The 15,330-nt window shown below is 38.2% G+C and overlaps 1 protein-coding gene across 3 annotated transcripts in view; it reads right to left on the reverse strand.

Annotated features, from left to right (window-relative positions):
• Nucleotides 1-376: 376 nt before the first annotated feature.
• The window catches only part of Wnk3 (WNK lysine deficient protein kinase 3), a 96,800-nt gene continuing 81,846 nt past the window's right edge, over nt 377-15,330 (reverse strand). For all 3 annotated transcript variants that reach the window (XM_035450233.1, XM_035450232.1, XM_035450231.1), the window contains 2 exons: nt 11,923-12,125; nt 377-5,842 (listed from right to left, as the gene is read on the reverse strand). In XM_035450233.1, the coding sequence (XP_035306124.1) occupies nt 5,513-5,842; nt 11,923-12,125 (533 nt within the window). In that variant the 3' untranslated portion in view covers nt 377-5,512. The remainder of the gene's footprint in view (nt 5,843-11,922; nt 12,126-15,330) is intronic.

The following is a 15,330-nucleotide window of genomic DNA, read 5'->3' on the forward strand; positions in this document are numbered from 1 at the left end:
GCTATACAGAGAAACTCTGTCTCGAAAAACAAACAAACAAAAAAACCCCTCTGTCTCTCCCCCTCAAATTTGCCATAAAAAGTAGATACCTATATTAGGGCTGTTGTGTGAATTAAAAAGTCACAATTGAAACCCTAGCTAACACAAAATGTTACAACTCTTGCTCATTTGCAAATGTGAAGGGTCACCCACTGGAAAAGCATTAGAATTGCATGTAAAACAACAGGTAACACATGGCTGAGGCAGGTTCCCCCTATCCCAAAGCCCACACAATCTGTAAGACTAACTTTCATATATCTGCTAAATTATATTTGATAAAGAACCATTTTAAGCCAGACAACTTTGGTAATTGACAGAATTTTAATAAGGCGACACAGTCATTTAACTCAGCCTTTATTTTTGTTTCAAAACAAAATTCCAGGAAACAAAATACTTAACAGTTGGGTAGTAATTAAAATAAAAATCACAGTTTCGAAGAATCAAAACCAGACAACTGCTAAAAGGTAGATCACTTGGCTTACCAAAAAAAAAAGTAAAATAAAAGTTAATGTTAAAGTTAAATTTAACAGCATTCTATATAATGCTACATTCCCGAATTAAAAAAGGAGAGTTCACATATATAACTAAATGTTAAGCATTGAGAATTGGCTGAAATTCTACATATCTCATGGTAAATTATGCATGAAAGTTTAATTGCATAAACTTCCTGAGTGGCTCCCATGCTGCATTAAGGTCTACATGCTTAGTATTCGTATTAAACAATTAATAGCTTTAAGTGATTGAGCATGACAGACCTTCAACTGCACTTTCTGATCAGTCACTATATCCACTATATCTGCTGAGGGTTCTGGACTACAAATCTCAACCTTAAATCTGAAATTATAGTGGAAAGAAATACAATGTAGAAAAGCTAGAAGGGTGACAAGTGTTTTAGAGCATTGTCCCTTCAGAGCTTAGTCCTTCCCTTGCCCTCTTGCCTGACTTTTCGCTTCGTCTGCATTGTTTTACTTCAAAGAAAACCTTCCGGAATACGTCCGAGCTGGTAACCTGTACACTCTTTCAACCATCTCAGTAGAAAAGAAATTTAACATGCTTATGACTTTGGGCCCATTCACATGTTAGTTGTCAAGGTCCCTGATCAGTGTTTGAATTCACTGTTCAGACACACAAAAAGGAGATGATTTCCAGGGTGGTCTGAGAGTATGGCTCCACACAAATTGCATACTAATTTTTCTTACAAGAAATTTTTATTATGTTAGAGTGTTCTCATTTTATACTCTGGATTAGATTTTTAAATTTTAACCCTAGAATTATATTTACCAAATCAAAAGTATTTTCTATATATACAGACCTTTCTATTACATCTTCTAAATAAAGGGAGGGAAAATAAGTCCCTGATAAACTACAGATCAAAAAAGCAACCAATCTATTCTAGAAAATGGCTTGCATACCACCTCAGAAGGCTCAGATTTTCTTAATTAAACACAACATGAGGTAAGAGAATCACAATCGATGGCAAATATACCTCAGGAATGTATTTATAAATGATGGCTGAAATATAGTATTTACTAATATTAAAAATGTAGTGTTATGTGGTAAACATGTGAAACAAGGAATATCCAGTTACAAACATTTGCTGGGTTTTGTTTTAAAGGGGAAAGGGGAACATATTATTTTCAATGTTTAGAAAATACAGCAAAGAGAGTCAATTCCATAAACTACAGAGATTAGATAAGCAATTATCTAAATCCTTACTACCAACTATGATTCAAATGAAATGCATTCTGTCATTTTAAGATAACAAACTGTCACTGTAAATACCAGTCAATATTTTGAAGATGGGTTACTGCCTAGGAGGTCAAGTATTTCACTGTGGTAGTTAAAGCGATTTCAACCCATAGCCCTTTAGAAACTGAGATGAGAAAACATTGCCATCACATGTGAAATTCCAGGCACTGGGACTATCTCCCTTCAGTCCATTTGAACCATTTGTTTATCTGAAAACTACCTCCTACCACTGAGTATTGTAAGTCACCAATTTGATTTCTCTCTTTGCTTCCATCCCCAAATCCCCTAACTTCATTACACATTGGTGATTGATTCTCATTGCTTAAACACAGATTGGTGGCAGAATGATGATTCCTCTCATCTCACATGTGTGGTGAGTGCAAGGACAAAAAAGGCAAGCCAGATTTAGAATCTAAACAACATAAAGAATCAAGGCAAAAAAGCAAGTTTCACAGGCAACAATTATGTGTGCACCTAAAACAGTACTGAAAAACGAGGTAGATAAACAAAAGTAACTGGACTGCAATTAAATCTGGGGTTTTCAGATGATAACATCCCATTATTACCTTAGAAAACACTCTACACTCAACCCAAAAATCACAGCGGAAGTGCCTTTTAAATTTTCACAGTTAGATTTCCTGTCAAACTATTAGAACGTATGCTTGATATTAAGCAAGGAAGAGATGAAAGACTGCAGGAATATTTGTCAAACTATAGCAAATTACTTTAGATTCAAGCCTGCTCCAGTTTTATAAAGGGTTATCTGCACTGAATACACCAGTATTGGTTTCACAGTCTTATGATGTTATACCCAACTTCACAGACACAACAGCAGTGCCTCATGGTGAAGTGCTCATGTTGCCATACATGAAGACACAACACTGCTCATCAGATGTGCATTTGGAGAAGTAAACAGAGAGGCTAGACATTACAGACTATCTCCCAAGGAAACTTCACACACAGTGGTTAAGCGCAACCTTTATGTTGATTACAAGAAAATGAAAAAGATAGGTTCGCATGCTTTCTAGAAATGAACAGAAGGCCCATTAAATGCACTAGACTTTTTGTTAAAAAAAAAAGGGAACTTCTGAGCATTATCTGATTCATTGTTTATGGGAGAGAAAAAGTACTTCAGGCAAGGATGGAAACAGCACTATTCTACGACTTAGCAAAATTATGAAATGCAAAATCCTCTTCAAGAAAACTAACCAATATTTACAATCAAAGTGACTATAATCTGAATCAAATCAAAAAGTAATGCGAAAAAGTAAAGAAAACCCCACAGCAAAGTGAATAACATTGTTTTCTTCATTTCTGCACACTCCCTTTTTTCTGTATGCTTTAACTTCTACACATTACACATACACAATGTATATGTAACATATATGTTAACCCAGATACTGCAGTCAGCATGGAGACAGCAGTACACTATTCCCCATCTTCAAACTTTAGAAGATGACTTTTCTTTCCAGCAAAACCTGAAAAGATTCTAAATATTACAAGGCACTGCAAACATCTGCAGGCAAACAAGAACTATGAATTATGTGTAAAACTGAGATGTTTAACAAAACACAGAACATACTACGTAGAGCAGCCACTAGTAAATGGGATTGTACATGTCATCCATGGAGCTTTTTTCATCCTGGGGTACACCGTTTAAAATGATTGCAACTAGAGAAGATCCAGTCTTAAAACTTGTAGGATTTCACCTTCTGGGTTGTTTATCTTAATATAATTATATAAAACCAACTGATAAAGAAGCACAGTTTTAAGGAACTATGGGTTTTAGGAGCATTGTTTTTATACATGTGGAAAACACTGCAATGCAAGCAACTGCACTACATTAATAGCCTAAAACTCACTTCAACTTGCAAAGCAATACTATAGAAGGAATTTCAGGAATCCGTGCATATGATCTGGACTCATCCAAAACAGGATGTCTTAGGAAAAGAAACTGTGGCTTTTTCCAATAGCAATTCACAGAATGCCCCAGTAACAGTGACAAAAATGTGATGGTGGGGAGGGGGTTATAGGGAAGGAGGGGAGGGAGAGGGAACTGGGATTGTCATGTAAAACAGTCTTGTTCCTAATTCAAATAAAAAAATCTGCAGAAAAAAAATGTGATGGTGGGTATGATCTTTAGGTAAGTAATATAAGACAACTTTTAAAAAGGGTACTGACTGTCACAAAGTATACTGTACGAAATAAAAAAGCAAAGTTTTTCTAACTTCCCAGCAAGCCCATGGGGTAAGTTTTTAGAGGAATATGGAGGAAAATCTGTTAACAGAAACATTGAGCATAATTTGGAATGGTTACCAAGAGAATTCCTAAATAGGAAAACATGTATTAGAAATGACTTTCAAAGCTTCAGTGAATGCTAAGTCATTTGAACATGTGTACTTAGGAGTTGATGTATACCATGTAAAAATTCTATTTGAGTTTCACAGACTGAATATTAGGTAACCCTGTGACTAGCCTTTAAGATTACTGAAGTTAACATTCTTAAAAACCAAAGGCATACGTTTTGACACTGCCTCCCTTCCTCCTAAAACTGGATAAAACCCAGTAAAGTGCAACTTGACAGTGAATTCTCTCAAATTTTCAAGAGGCTGACAAACGCATCTACGATCTAAAATGGTCTAAGACTACAGATACTAGTAAGAAATTAAAACAACCAAAACACTGTCATCAAAAAAGGTTAAAGGCAATTTAAATAATATCATCCTAGGGTGTACTATTTCACTGCAGGACAGTGTATCCTACATTTCTTAGAACCCTGTAAAGCCAGTGTTTTATGTAAAAGTCTCAAAAGCTACAAACCCTAATGTGTCAAGTACACTTCACTTTAGAAGAATGGATTAACAGAAGTGTTAACCTGAATCTCCTTGTTTAGGATTACAAGGATTCCCCCAAATGAGATTCACATTAGCTGCAATACCTAGCAAAAGAACGCAAGCCAAGCCAGTGCCTCTCAGATGCTCAAAACCAATGCAGTGTGCACATGAGAAAAGATGGCTGCTGAGGGTTATTACTGGAACCCAAAAGCAGCTCTAGTAGCTGTAGGTTCAAGGAACTGTTACAGTTCTGTTTTTGTCCTTTCCCTCCGCCTCACTTAAACAAGCCCTCACTCCTACTGCTGTGATGACGGGAAGAAAATCACATTAAAAACGCTCCTGTTCTGTACTGCTTGACAAAACTATACTAAATTTATACATGAAAACATTTCTTGCAGCCAGTTACTGCCTTCTGTGAAAAGTAAACTGAAGACACTTGTGACAAATCCCACAAAACTGGCTAGTGGAGGGTCTTCCACATTTGGGGAGAACCAATCTACATAGTTTTTACACACTTTAAAGAAAAGTATCATACAACTGCTGGTAGCAGCATAAAAAAGTGGGGTGAGAGCTTCTTAGCAACACATGAAAGTGTCCTGGAAATGGTAACACTCAAGCTGAGCTTATTAAAGCATTCTGGACAGTATTTTTTAAAAATCAAGTATCAAAGAGGATAGGATTTGAAGTGAAAAAACATTTCAGTGTGCAGTATTCTATGTGCAAACTGCACATTACTACAGAATGACGAGCTGTATCAAATATCACATCAGAACAACAAAAGACACAGTTGAAAGGAGACGCAAATGCGAGAGAATATGGCAGAACTCAAGAAGTTTAGTATTGTAGGTGTTCTGAAAATCCTCTCCTCTTACTTCAGCATTTATTTGGATTCATTTAGGACCAGGAGGGATTGATGACGGATTCTGCATCGGTGGAGCTGGAAATGCCTGCAAATTCATCCCGGGCTGGAAGAGTCCCCCAGATTGAGTGGGAACTACTACAGACTGCTGTGTTGTTCCCGGAATTCCTACCCACTGTACTGGATAACCTGTGGGCCCTACAGCATTATACTGACAAACATGAGGCATTCCATATGATGATAATGGCCCGGGAAATGAAGGGAGTGGGAGTCCTTGTGGCAAGGATGTTGGAACAGCTCCACGAATTTGGGAGAGAGAAGAAATCCATGTTGATGGGTAGCCCATAGTAGATGGAGTACTCTAACAAAAACAAAACAAACATAAGAACAAAAGATCAGTTTATTTGGCATATTCTTTTATCAGTTTATATTCCTATTCTTTTAGACTCACTACATCTACTATCACAATGAGTGGAGCACCTTTCTGTGAGTTATGCAATGGTAACATTCTTTGCTTCAACTCATGGTTCTAACTACCCTGCCTTGCAGTATAGGCATTTTCAGATAAGGAAACAGAAACTAAAATTGGCAAGTAGCACAACACCAACAAGCAAAATAGCAGTGAGGCAGGGACTTCAACACTATTCCAGATAACAGGTCCATATTAACTCACCGTTCACACTTTAGGACCTACTTTACTGGTGCTGGTACTGTTATTTTGTTTTTATTTCATTTTTCCAACCATGAATATGCTTTCATACTGTAGGCATAGATGAAAATAGCCCATCTTACATGGTCCTCTGGACACAAAGGGTCACAATTAGTGTAACAAGGGAACCTGACATATAGCAGATGTTGGCTAAATATCTCCTTCATGTTCCCTTCTCACTATCTTGAAATCTGACAATTCTGTTCTTTTTACTTTATTTTGCTTGTATGGGTGTTTTGGCTGCATGGGTATTATGTGTAACATACACATGCAGTACCCATGGAGGTCAGAAGAGGGCCTGGGACTGGAGTTACAGACAGAAGTGAGCAGCCATGAGGGTGTGGGGAATCAAATCCATCTTCTGAAATAGAAGCCAAAGCTGTTGAGAGGGAACTGGGATTGTCATGTAAAACAATCTTGTTTCTAATTCAAATAAAAAAAGATCTGCAAAAAAAGACTTAAAGTCTTACATAAATATTTGTATTAATTCTCTAAAAAAATGAGCCAAAGCTGTTAACTACTGAATTATCTCTCCAGCTCTTCTGTTATATTCTTATATACTGACTTTTATTCTTGTATGTATACATGCATGTAGGCTTATGTGCATATGGAGGTGAGAGGTCTACTTTGGATGTGATTTCTTGGGTGCTATCCAACTTGTTTTTTGAGACAGGCTCTCTCATCGGCCTGAAGCTCACTAAGTAGCCAAGACTGGCTAGCTAGCAATTCCCCAGGATTCACCTGTCTCTGCCTCCCCAGTGCTGGGAGTTATGCATATACCACACACCCAGCTTTTTCCATGGGCTCTAAGGACTAACTTCAGGCCCTCATACTTGCTTGGTATGTAGTCTCTGGTTAAGCTATCCTCCCAGCCCCCCCCCCATTCTTCTAAACTTAAACTAAAAAACAGACAATTGCATTTGGGCAGTACTGAAAAGATATATTCCTGCCTGTCTGGCTATTCTTAATGAATTATGTTTTGATTGAAAATATGTATAGAGATTATAATATGTTCATAATACACAGAGGAATAATTGCAATAAATGTAAATAATTCTTTTAGAAGCCTCAAATCCTTAGTTCTACATTGAATTACCAAGCTAAAACAAAAACTTTCAGTTACACTTTTGTTAGAAATTTTCAATGTAAGTTAGGATAAAGGTTTTTAGTTTGATCTGAAAATGAATGATGACATATATGTTGAGTTACAAAATATTTTTTATTTAAAGTTCAGCAACCTCCTCTTATCAGTATTTTCTTTCTGTTAAAGTAAAATTAAATGTAATGCTTCTGATTCAAAACAGCAATATAATATGATCACATTTGAATAAACTTATTCCTATGCATCTATATATTCACATAGAAAATCACCTGAAGTTTACCTGAAGTTGATGACAACCATTTCTGGGTGGTGGGATTTGAAAATGGTATTTTAAATTTCATACTTTTTTTCATTGGTTAAGTTATGTAATGAGTAGTATTGTTTAAAAAAAAATGGACAGGGTTGGAGAGATGGCTCAGTGGTTCACAGCACCGACTGTTTTCCAGAGGATCTGGGTTCAATTCCCAGCACCCACATGACAGCTCACAAATGTCTATAACTCTAGTTCCAGTGGATCTGATACATTCACCCCAATGCACATAAAATAAAGGTTAAATAAATTATAAAAAAAACCCAATGGCACATTTTTCAAAGACTTAATTAGAGAAGTTACAAGTCTACTCTTGGATATTCCTAAGACATCTCTGATTCAAACATCCAAACAAACAGGCAATCTTCCCCTACCAAAACCCATTATCTGCTCATGTGCACCATTTCCATGATCAGCACCCAGGAAGAATACACAGACAGCAGTCACTACCAACCAAATCATACAGTCATTCAATTATCAGATCTTCCCTCTTCTCTCCTAAACATTCCTTCTGTTCAACTCAACTTCCCATCAACTATACTAGTGTGACTAACTCCTGACTGGTCAGAAAACAATGAGCCTGATCCCACCAAAATCTGTCTTTTTGCTTCAGTCAGTGCTCTTCTCAAAAGAAACAATAATTAAAATGTGATCCTATTAAAGATCTGGGGCATCATAACTATCTATCTTTCTTAAAATAAATACAGCATTCCTTATCACTACCACATTAAAGACTCCACCTACTCCTTAGATTCACTGTTTACTGTAGGGGAAGCTGTAGCCACGCCTTCTTAGGGGCTGGCTACAGCTTCCCCTACAGTTTACCACTGTTCACTTCAGCCAGCCTGGCTTACTTTCAGTCCTTTCAGGTTTCTTCCCTCACATGAGGCTTTTGCATATGGTAGTTTTCTGCTTAGGCAGGAACTAGTAACGAATTAGCTCCTACTCTTTAGATCTTAGTCAATTATCACTTTATCAGAGAATTGCATGTGGAGGTAAGAGGGCAACTTGTGGGAGTCAGTTTGCTCCATCTGGGTTCTGGGAACTGAATTCAGGTAGTCAGGCTTGGTGACAAGTGCCATCTGGGCCATCTGGCTTGTCCTCATTGACCTCTTTTTATATTATATTTTATTTTATTTTGGTTTTTCGAGACAGGGTTTCTCTGTGGCTTTGGAGGCTGTCCTGGAACTAGCTCTTGTAAACCAGGCTGGTCTCGAACTCTCAGAGATCCACCTGCCTCTGCCTCCCGAGTGCTGGGATTAAAGGCATGCGCCACCAACGCCCGGCTGACCTCTTTTTAGTAGATCAAATATCCCTTACTGCATAATATCCCCCTATACCTTTCTCTGTAATTCGTATAAATGCAATTTAATACTTATTTAATGGCTTCATTTGCTTTTAGCGGAGCACAATAAAAGGATACATGATTATGTGAACAAAAATGTCTAAGTAGGGCTACAGGACAGTACCATGCAAGAATATTAGTTGGCCCTCTACACAAATACATAACCAACCAAATCTAAAATACAAAAATAGTTACTACATATAAGTAATCCCTGTGATGGTATGATGTGCTAACTTAATCTTCACAGTAATCCTGCAAGGACTATCCACATTTGAAATATAAGAACTCTGAGGCAAAAAAGACATGAAGTCATAGTAAATGACTAGCTGACATTGGGACCAAACTCTGTTAAAAGATCTTTACCACATTTTTTTTTCTTTTTGTTTTTTTGAGACAGGGTTTCTCTGTGGCTTTGGAGGTTGTCCTGGAACTAGCTCTTGTAGACCAGGCTGGCCTCGAACTCACAGAGATCCGCCTGCCTCTGCCTCCCGAGTGCTGGGACTAAAGGCGTGCGCCACCACCACCGGCTTTCTTTACCACTTTTTTTAAAAAAAGATTTTATTTATTTATTTATCTATCTATTTATTTATTACATATACAACATTCTGCTTCCATGTATATCTGCACACCAGCAGAGGGCACCAGATCTCATAATGGATGGTTGTGAGCCACCATGTAGTTGCTGGGAATTGAACTCAGGACCTCTGGAAGAGCATTCGGTACTCTTAACCTCTGAGCCATCTCTCCAGCTTTTATTTACACATAATTTTCTCCTCACTCTTCTTGTAAACACCCTCCTTTATACTCAATAAACCACCATTCAACCAGTCAACAAAACCTTCCTTCATACAACACTCAGAATCTTTCACTGACAGAACAAATGCATTTAATGTCTTGAAATGCCTCTGAAGGATCTCAGATTTTACAGTAATGGTGTTATCCGAACATCAACTGGTGCCAGGAATAAGACAAACACATACATCTCCCAAGCAGATACATTGTTCATTACTTAAGGAAGCCAAGTTTTCACAGATGTATTTTTTAGTATGTATCTCAGGCACCAATTAATCATACTCTTGTTTCAGCCTCCTGAGTGCTGGGACAACAGCACATTTTTATACCATTTTTTCCCTCACAGTGCAGGGTACCAAATCCAGGGCTTTTTTTACTTGAGAGTCAAGTGCTCTACCACTAAACTGCAACATCAGCTCAATGTAACTATTTTCATGTTCTTTACTTAACTATGTTCAAAGACTATTTCTATTATCAAGTATACACTCAAGAATAATATATTCAGAGATATCTTCCTATTACAAAAACTGAAATTCTAGCACTTAATTTTTAACAGGATTGCTTACTTTGAAAAAATATTACTGACTTTAAGCTTCCCCTGGTGCAAGAAGGGACTTTGAGAGCCCATCCCATGTGAAGGGATACACTCTGGCCCTGGACACATGGGGAAGGGCCCAGGACCAGCACAGGAAGATTTGGTGGACTTTGCAGTGCCCCCGTTGAGGGCCCTACCCTGCCTGGGGAGTGGTGGGTGGATGGGGTGGGGGGTAGGCTGGGGGTGGAGGAGAAGGGTTGGGGGTGAAGGGAGGGAGAGGGAGAAGGGACTTGAAATAAGCTTGTTCCCTAACTAGAACTAATAAAATAAAAAAAATATTACTGACTTTAAAAATTTGAACACAAAAAAGTACAAGGTAAAATAAGGTCCAAATTTCACCATCCAGCATATTCTTCAGCAATTTTCATATTTATATATTCATAAGCATATGCCTAACATATAATTTTGCCTAAATTACACTATTCTATACATTCTGTTCGATAATATATCTTCTTCCCACGCCAGAATACACTGTGGTTTCCCACATATCACTTATATGTACACCTTTTTTTTTTGGTTTTTCGAGACAGGGTTTCTCTGTGTAGCTTTTGGAGCCTACCCTGGCACTTGCTCTGGAACCAGGCTGGCCTCAAACTCACAGAGATCCGCCTGCCTCTGCCTCCCGAGTGCTGGGATTAAAGGCGTGCACCACCAACGCCCATATATGTACATCTTATCTTGTATGGCCATGTGTAATAACTGTCATTTTTTCTATAAACTCAATAGATCTCATAATATTTCACCTTCCACAGCCTTACAATTATTTTTATAAACTAAACAAAGATAGTTCAGATACCTTACTGGGTTTAAGAACATTGAGATGTATAGCATAGGACTTTGTTTTCCTCAACATTTATTTCTTCTTGTACCATCTAATTAACCCTCTCTCCAGATGAATTCATTTTGAATACTTTATATTTTTAGAGAGAAAATAGTATAAACCTAGAGTCAGCAAATTTTGGCTTACCACCTTTTTTCATAACTCATGTTTATTTGTCTTTTAAGCAAAGCAAACTGATTTGTGAAAGAAAAATAAGAACTCTATGAATGGGAGGGGCTTCAAAGGAGGAACATTCCATAAATTAAGTGGCAAAAGCCAGCGATAGTGGCTTTAATCCCAGCACACCTTTAATCCCAGCATTCGGGAGGTAGAGACAGGTGGATCTCTGTGAGTTAGAGGCCAACATGGTCTACAGAGTGAGTTCCAGGACAGCCTCCAAAGCTACAGAGAAACCCTGTCTTGAAAAACCAAAACAACAACAACAACAAAAACAAAAACAAGTGGTAATAGAACAGAGTTACAACCATTTGCTTACATATTTTCTTAGACTGCTTTTGCATTACAATAAAGTTGATTCTTGTAACCCTGTGGCTTGGAAAGCCTAACATGTTTACTAATTATTCCCTTCATTAAATTTGGCAACTCCTGGTCTAAAAGATAGTTTGCTCAAAGACACGATAAATCTAGATAAGGCTCAAAGTCTCAATATCATATTCCATACTATTTTTGAGCAGTATCTATAATCATAGCCAAAATCAATTTTATAGTTTTTAATTTTTATAAAGAGGACAGAGGATAAACCACTTACTTCATATACTTTGTTCCAATTTTCTGCCTCTAATTTTTGTTGGTTCTGTTTGAGCTGGTTTAAACTTGGCTTACTAGGAAAATTTCCTACTGTTTCCTTTGTCCAATCATCCACCAGCTTGTGTAAATCATCTGTGAACATCCCCTTTTTGCTGGCTGGAGATTGCTGGCATGATACAGTATTACTCTCCACACACACGGCATCTACAAGAAAAACAAAAACAAAAGAAAACAGGAAAAGCATATAAAGGAATTGCAACTGATAATTAGATAATGCACCTGTTTTTTTTTTTTTTAAATTTAATGTCTGTGTGTGTCTGAGTGTGTGTGGTGTGTAGGTCACAGGACAACTGGCAAAAGTGAGCTATCTTCTTCCACCATGCGGGTTCCCAGGAGTCAAACTCAGGTTATCAGGCTTGGGCGCAAGTTCCTTTGCATGCTGAGCTATTTCCTAGCCCAAGGTAACTCTTAACAACATATATGAGATAAGGGTAACCATAATTTATAGTTGACTTAAGACTGCCAATTGAAAGCTGTTATGCTAGTGTAATCACTAAATAACCCTTCAATACTCAAAAGTTTCTTAGAGCTTGGACAATAAATTAAATGGATACCATAGGTATCACTCAAGTATGATAAAAGGCTCTCCAAAAATTAGTATAACTTTAATCTTTTTATATGCTTCTTTGAGTAGATATTTGGAGGAGTCAAAAAAGACTCACATGTACCTATAGAAGCCAGGAAATTAAAAAGGGGCCACTGAGGACAAGAAAGTCCTAATAGAAGAGGGAAAGAAGAGGGTTATAGGGGAAAATGAGGAGGGGGATGGGGGACTAGGGCAAAGGAGAGGGTTGGCAGAGGGAATAACTATAATAAGGATGTTTGAAAAGGCTATATGGAAACTACTATGTTAGAAACTTCTATACACACATACACATGAAAGAGTTTAAATTAAGTTACCTTTCATAGGGGTTAATGCTCTTCTTAGAAGTCATAGGCTATCAAATAAAAAGGCCCAGTGCTTATGTGGGACACCTCCTCTCAAATTTTTGGTCAGAGGGGTTCCAGAGACCCCTAAATTAATACAACCTATTACCATTGCTCTCAGTTGCCCAATAGAATGTGATGGTGATACCCTGTTGCTGAAGACACCACACACTTTGGTCACAGGACTTGAAGAAATCAAGCTGGTACTGACTTAGAAGCTTATTTCCTGCTGGCTAGTTTTCAGTAATACAGCAGGTTGCTGAGGGATAAAATCATCAGGAGTTTTACCCAGCTGTGACCCTTTCGAGGTACAATAAGGACTGGCCTGGCAAGTATAGTAGTGACATAAATGTTATGGGAATAAACAACCACTTTCTGCTCAGATTTAAGGTCCTCTCCACAAGAGGAAACTCATGCTTGCTACTGTAAATCTACCCAAGAAATCTGGATGGTGAACTCAGAGGGTTCTAGTGGTGAACCTACTACTGTTATTTTGCTAAATGGATACAATAATAAAATAACTTATAATTTAATGCTGTACCCATAGGTTAATGCAGCCCTCAGTCCTCATCAGGGAAGCTCCTTTGTGTAGTGGATGGCAACTAACACAAAGATGCCTAACTGGTCAAACTGAGAGAGTAAGTATCTGTGGACTGCCCAACATCTACATCACACACCTCCTCTCAATACTCAGAATTTTGCAGAAAAAGGAAAAGAAAGAGTCTAAGATCCAGAGGTTGGGGAAGACCTGGGTCAAGCTGTCTTAGACATGGCAAGATCACTGCATTCACGAACTCAAAAATGGCTATGGCTGACTGCACAAGACCTACAGAATATCAAACCAGTCAACAATTCAGAACACATGTGGGAGGGGCACTGTGGTGGATTGAATGAAAATGGCCCTAATAGGCTCACAGGCAGTGGCACAATTTGAAAGAATTAGGACTGTGTGAACTTGTTAGAGTACGTGAGACTTTCTTAGAGAACGTGTGACATTGGGGGTGGCCTTTGGGGTTTCAGATGCTCAAGCCAGGCTGAGTGTCTCTCTCTCCCTTCTGACTGTGGCTTCACATGTACAACTCTCAGCTCCTTCTCCAGCATCATGTCTGCCTGCGTTCTACCAAGCTTCCCACCACGATGATAATGGACTAAAACTCTGAACAATAAACCAGCCTCAATTAAATGCTTTCCTTTATAGGAGTTATGTGCTCATTGTGTCTCTTTACAGCAACATAACTTTGACTAAGACAGGCACTCAAACTCTCACCCCTAGCTAAGGATCTATTGGCAACTTGTGTTTCTAGGGAAGTGAGTATTTTTAGGGGTGTGATTCTTGGTAGGTTGACAATGCTCTTAGTCGATGGCCTCACACACATGGGAAGCACTTATTGGACTTTTGGGTTATTTAAAAAGAGAACATTAAGTTGGGAAAGGAATGTGTGGGAATCTAGAAAGAGTTGGAGGAAGGAATGGGGGTCAATGATAGGAAAACATTGTATACCTTTATGAAATTCTCAAAAAACAAATAAAAACATTAAAAATACCCACAGGGCTAGAGATGTGCCTTAGTACTATACAGCTTATGTAGCATGTATATTCATGGGTTCAAGCCATGAAGGAGGAAGAGAAACAGGAGCAGGAGCAAGAAGCATCATCATAGAATGACAAAAATGGAAACAATCTTAGTAATATAGTAAAGGTATATTTTTTTGAGACAGGCTTTCTCTGTGTAACAGCTCTGGCTGTCCTCGCACTCGCTCTGTAGACCAGGCTGGCCTTGAACTCACAGAGATCCACCTGCCTCTGCCTCCCGAGTGCTGGGATTAAAGGCATGTGCCACCACAGCCCTGCATAAAAGTGTTTTTTAAGGGAGAAACTAGACCCAGACAAAATAAATTAATCATGTTTAAGTTCTTTGAGAGGCAGGCCTAGAATGCTAATGTATTTAAACAAGGTTCAAAACTATAGATTCACATTTTATTCATTTTTTACTAATATTTCTGTTCATAGTTAAAGTTTAAGAAACACTAAGGACTGTAGTAGATTCTTCTACTATCAGCATTGGGACATTTGAAGCAGGAATATAACAAGTTCAGAGCTAGCCTGAACTATATAGTGAACTTTTCTCTGTTTCTTTTTTTTTTCATGACAGGGTTTCTCTGTGTAGCTTTGGAGCCTATCCTGGCACTCTCTCTGGAAACCAGGCTGGTCTCAAACTCACAGAGGTCTGCCTGCCTCTGCCTCCTGAGTGCTGGAATTAAAGGCGTGCGCCACAAACACCCAGCTGTTTTCTTTTCAAGATTCATTTATTTATTATGTACACAGTGTTCTGCCTGCATGTATGCCTGCAGGCCAGAAGAGTGCACCAGATCTCATTGTAGATGGTTGTGAGCCACCATGCGATTGCTGGAAATTGAACTTG

The sequence above is a fragment of the Cricetulus griseus genome, chromosome X (genome assembly GCF_003668045.3).
Source record: "Cricetulus griseus strain 17A/GY chromosome X, alternate assembly CriGri-PICRH-1.0, whole genome shotgun sequence".
NCBI lineage: Eukaryota > Metazoa > Chordata > Mammalia > Rodentia > Cricetidae > Cricetulus > Cricetulus griseus.